This window comes from Setaria viridis, chromosome 7 (genome assembly GCF_005286985.2).
Source record: "Setaria viridis chromosome 7, Setaria_viridis_v4.0, whole genome shotgun sequence".
Classification (NCBI taxonomy): Eukaryota; Viridiplantae; Streptophyta; class Magnoliopsida; order Poales; family Poaceae; genus Setaria; species Setaria viridis.
Window position 1 is genome coordinate 13,876,729 of NC_048269.2, and position 5,539 is coordinate 13,882,267.

The 5,539-nt window shown below is 43.9% G+C and overlaps 1 protein-coding gene across 1 annotated transcript; it reads left to right on the forward strand.

Moving 5' to 3' along the window:
• The first annotated feature begins 4,733 nt into the window (after nucleotides 1-4,733).
• Nucleotides 4,734-5,222, forward strand: LOC140223441 (uncharacterized). The gene has a single exon (XM_072295283.1). It carries the CDS (start codon nucleotides 4,734-4,736, stop codon nucleotides 5,220-5,222), a length of 489 nt encoding a protein of 162 aa, XP_072151384.1.
• The last annotated feature ends 317 nt before the right edge of the window (nucleotides 5,223-5,539 follow it).

A 5,539-nucleotide genomic window follows, 5' to 3' on the forward strand; every position in this document is an offset into this window, starting at 1 on the left:
GAAAGAAGCCATGTCACTGTCTTCGATTCGTTGAGGAAAGATCCGGTGGAGTACCAAGACATACAAGACATACTAGCCTTGTAATAATTCTAGACCTTTATCTCTATGCAAAAGTTTGTTTCCTAAATTTTCACCTAAAACTGTATCATTCATTATGTTAATCCGCAATGCATGGAGACAATTCATCAGGACACACAAAGGTCCATTCAAAGAAAAACTTACATGGAACACAGACTTCCTAGTACGTATGAAATCTGCACATTTTGTACATTCTATAACACAAATATTTCATAACTTATTTTTTCCCCATTGAAGTTCTTAAGACAAGAACTCGGGAATAATTTATGTGGCTACTACGTTTGTGAGCATATGCATAGTTTTGCGGGACCCAAGGGAAAGATGCCGCCACACAACTATAAAGTATGTAAAATAAAACTATAAATAGTTAATTATTTTCTACCTCCTTATATTTAATTGTCCATGTAAAATTCACATGTTTTCGAATTATAGATGTTAAATATTCAACATAGACTCTTGAAGAAGGAAAGAGTAGCGGCAATATGTCAAGATCTCATTGGATTCCTGGTGGACGAGGTGGTAAATCCACAAGGGGAATTTTATTATGATGGACGAAATTTAGACGCTCCGAGCAACACCTCGACGGGAAGATCGTAGATAGCTTGATTTGTATAATACGCTAAGATTTGTATAGTATGTTAAGAAATGTATATATATACACTAAGAATTGTATATACTAATTGTATAAATACTAGTTTGATTCCTTTAAATACTAGTTTGATTTCATTATAAAAAAAAGTCTCAACTACCAAAGGTTAACTAAAGGGGTACGTACGTGATGCATGAAATTACAGGCGCCATGTAGGCGTCTGCATGGCGCGCGCCTGAAATTTCAAACAGGACTTTAGTAAAGGGCCCTATCCCATGCCTGGCATGGCAGGCCCTTTAGTCCCCGTTGGTTTTACCAACCAGGACTGAAGGGGGCCTTTAATCCTGGTTGAACGACCCAGGACTAAAGACTCCCCCCTTTTGTCTCGATTGGTTTATCCTGGATGGATTTTTGGGAGATTGGTTTATCCACAAGTACTTCTTTGCTGAGGTTCATGAGATGAAGTTGATAGATCTAACCAATCTCAAGCAGAGGAGTGATGAGTCGGTGGCCAGCTTCATCCAGCGATTTAGAGAGGTCAGGAACAAGTGCTACAGCTTGGTCTTGAGTGACATCCAACTTGCCGACGTGGCTTTTTCAAGGGCTCCTGCTGCACATCAAAGAAAAGTATGCTTCACAAGAGTTTGAGAGTCTGAGCCAGATTGTACATCGGCTTTCGAACCAAGATGTGCGCCCATTCGATCAGAGGAAGAACTTCCAGAAGAAAGTGGCATATGTCGAGTGTTCAGACTCAGAGGAAGAGGCAGAGATTGGCTTGGCGGAATGGGTTTAGACCAAAAAGCCGATCTCATGCCTATACGACAAGAAGGAGCCTGAGAAATTCGGGTTTGATACCTCTAAGGCCGATAAGATCTTTAACTTGCTACTGCAAGAAGGGCAGATCAAGCTCTCACCATACCATACGATCCCGTCGGCCGATGAACTTAAGAAGATCAAGTACTGCAAGTGGCACAATGCCAAACCTCATGACACCAACGAGTGCAAGGTCTTCTGCCAGCAGATCCAATCGGCTATTGAGCAAGGGAGGCTCAAGTTTGAAATTCCCTCGAAACCAGCGAAGCCAATGAAAATCAACCAACATCCATTCCCAACTAATATGGTGGAAGTTGGGGGTAAAAGCGCACCTTCCACGAAGGTGCTGACATCAGAATTGGCCAGGAGGAGTAGAGCTATGGACCCCAAAGTACAAGTATCGACTGACAACGTCAAAGGAAAAGGGTCAGTTACAGGAGGGGGAAAGCTCAGAAAGGCCTCGCCGGCCGATCACCTCCCAAGAGTTACTCAACAAGTTCCAAAGGCATCAAGAATAGGCAAGGCGCATAGAAGAGATGATACGTCGCCCAGAAGACCACTAGAGATGCCCGTTCTTCAGAGAATCAAGCTACCGTCAGTTGAAAACTGCCGTGAGTGCAACAGGTCATACCAAGAGAACCGATCGTCCAAAAGGTCATCCTTTGATGATAGGAGTCAAAAGCCGATCAGCAGGGATAGGTCTCACCATGATGACAGGCGCATCCCAGTGCGTTGTCGGCTGGGGGGCAGGGTCAGTATACACGATCGGCTGGGGGGCAAGTTTAATGTACCCAGCAGGCTGGAGGAAAGGGCCAATGCAAGGGTCCTCAACGAAGAGACTATGTGTCGCGAACCGAAGTGGCGGCATGCATCACAAGACAAAGTTGTAGAACATCCTAGATGGTGCTCAGTAGGTTTGACTAAGTCCCAGAAGAGGAGGGTCCAACGCCTGCGACAATGGGAGCTGCAGGAAGAGGAACAAAGGTGTGCTTTGGAATGAAAAGGGGTCAAATCCCAAGTATGGGGTGTCAAAGACAAAGCTGGTGACAAAGATGACAATCCCGGATCAGCTGCAGATGTCAATATGGTCTTCATCTTGCCGATGGAGTTCATGGCTCCAGCCGACCACAAAGCAACAGAAGCAGAGCAAGGAATGGCACAATTAGCCTTGGAGCCGATGCCAGCCACCTTCGAAAAATACGAAGACAAAAAACGTCAGCACCTAAAAGCTTTCTTCCTCAAGGGGAAAGTCGATGGGAGGCCGGTTACCAAGCTTTTAATTGATGGAGGCGCAGCCATTTACATCATGCCATATGCTATGTTCCGCAAGCTTGGCAAAGGTGAAGAAAACCTGATCAAAATAGACATGATGCTGAAGGACTTCGAAGGAAATGTCTCCCCAGCCCGGAGGGCACTCTGCGTCGACCTTACCATCGACAGTAAGACCCTACCTACTACCTTCTTTGTTATTAATGGTAAAGGGTCCTACAACATGCTTCTGGGATGAGATTGGATTCACGCCAACTGCTGCATCCCATTTAAAATGCATCAATGTCTCGTCCAATGGATCGGCGACTTGGTTGAAGTGGTTACCGCCAAATCTTCCTTCAGCATTGATGCAACTGATGCACAACAGTGGAACTATGAACAGGTTAGCTGCATATCTGGCAAAGTCTGGGACACAAACTTCCTGAAGATGTTCGATTTTGGGCTACAGCCGATCCAAGCAGTTGGCTCTGAAGAATTATCCTGATGGATGAGTTCATCCAAGAGGATGGGAAGCTGGGGCACGGATTTACATCGACCGACAAGTTAGAGATGGTAGATCTTGGAGATGGCAGCAAGCCAAGGCCAACGTATATTAGTGCTAAGTTAGATTCTGAGTATAAGTGCAAATTAATTGAGTTGTTAAAAGAATTCAAAGATTGCTTTGCCTGGGAGTATCATGAAAATGCCTTGTTTAGATCGATCTATTGTTGAGCATCGGTTGCCAATAAAGCTAGGATATCGGCCGTATTAGCAGCCTGCACGGCGTCGTAATCCGAAGATATTACCTGATATTAAGGCCGAGATTACAAGATTAATTGAAGCAGGGTTTATTCGGCAGTGTCGGTATGCTGAGTGGCTTTCTAATGTGGTTCCTGTGTACAAGATGAATGGAAAGCTGCGCATTTGTATTGATTTCAATAATCTCAATCAAGCCACGCTGATGGATGGTTATCCGATGCCGACAGCTGATGTGTTGATAGATGCTGCTTCAGGACACAGAGTCATCAGTTTCATGGATGGCAACGCTGGATATAACCAAGTATTAATGGCCAATAAAGATATTTCCAAGACAGCGTTCAGGTGTCCTAGGCATATCGGCTTATTCGAATGGTTGGTCATGACCTTTGGATTGAAAAATGCTAGGGCTACATATCAACGGGCTATGAATTACATCTTTCATAAACTTATCGGCAACCTAGTGGAGATTTATATCGATGATGTCGTAGTCAAATCGAAAGGGTACCGGGAGCACTTAGCCGATTTGCGTAAAGTCCTGGAATGCACAAGGAAACATGGGTTGAAAATGAACCCAAATAAATATGCTTTTGGCATGTTGGCTGGACAGTTCTTGGGATTCATGGTCCATGAACGTCGCATTGAAATTAATCAGAAGATCATTAGTGCTATTAACAAGGTCGTGGCTCCGCAAAATAAGACTAAGTTGCAGTCATTTATCGGCAAGATCAATTTCATCCAAAGATTCATATCAAACCTATCCGGAAGGATTCAATCTTTCAGCCCATTGCTTAAACTGAAGGCCGATCAGGAGTTTGTTTGGGGGGCAGAGCAGCAAAAGGCGTTGGATGATATCAAGCAATACCTGGTCTCACCTCCTGTGTTGGTTCCTCCACAAGCTAACAAGCCGTTCAGGTTGTACTTATCAGCCGATGAGTGTGCTATCGGGTCAGCTCTTGTCCAAGAATTTGAAGGGAAGGAACGAGTAATCTATTATGTGAGTAGAAGACTCTTGGATGCAGAGACCAGGTATTCTCCAGTCGAGAGACTGTGTCTGTGCTTATATTTCTCTTGTACTAAGCTTAGACACTATTTATTATCAGTCAAATGCGTTGTAGTATGCAAAGATGATGCGGTCAGATACATGTTGTCATTGCCAATTTTAAATGGAAGGATTGGGAAGTGGATTCTAGCTCTGTCAGAGTTCGATCTAAAGTACGAATCGACTAAAGCTGTCAAAGGGCAAGTCATGGCCAATTTCATTGCTCAGCATTGTGGACCAGAGGTTACTATTGTTGAAGTGGCCCCATGGACTTTATTCTTTGATGGGTCTTCATGTGGGACTGGATCGGGAATCGGCATAATTCTCATATCACCTCAGGGGGCAAGCTACGAGTTCTCGCTGCCGATTGAGGCTTCTGCTACCAACAATCAGGCTGAGTATCGAGCCATTTGGAACGGAATCCAATTGTTGAGAGAAATCAAAGCTGATGCCGTTGAGATATTTGGAGACTCTATCCTTATTATCAATCAGTTGACTGGAGGATGTGAATGCAGAGATGATATTTTGAGAGTTTACTATGAGCAGTGCCTTCAGTTACTTAAAGAGTTCAAGAGCATGATTATTGAGCATATTCCCAAAGATTACAATGAGGATGCTAACAAACTCGATCAGCATGCTTCTGGTTATCGACCGATTTGTAGTGCTATGGCCTTGGAGTTGATGGCTGATGACTAGAGGAAAGAAATAGCCGATTACTTAAAAGATCCTCCCAAGAAAGTTGATAGGCGAGTTCAATTTTATGTATTGCTTGAAGATGACCTTTATTGTCGGACGGTCGATGGGTTCCTGCATAGATGCCTTGGCGTTGAAGAAGCAAAGAATCTGATGGGCGAAATCCATGAAGGGGTTTGCGGAGATCATCAATTGGCTTTTAAGATGAAATGGATGATTAGAAACAATGGATACTATTTGGCGACAATACTTGAAGATTGCTTTAAATACTATAAAGGTTGTCAAGATTGTCAGAGGTTTGGCAATGTGCAAAGAGCCCC

Bases quoted from the DNA above. Each gene is read 5' to 3' on its own strand.
- LOC140223441 (XM_072295283.1), top strand. From the start codon at position 4,734: ATGGCCAATTTCATTGCTCAGCATTGTGGACCAGAGGTTACTATTGTT.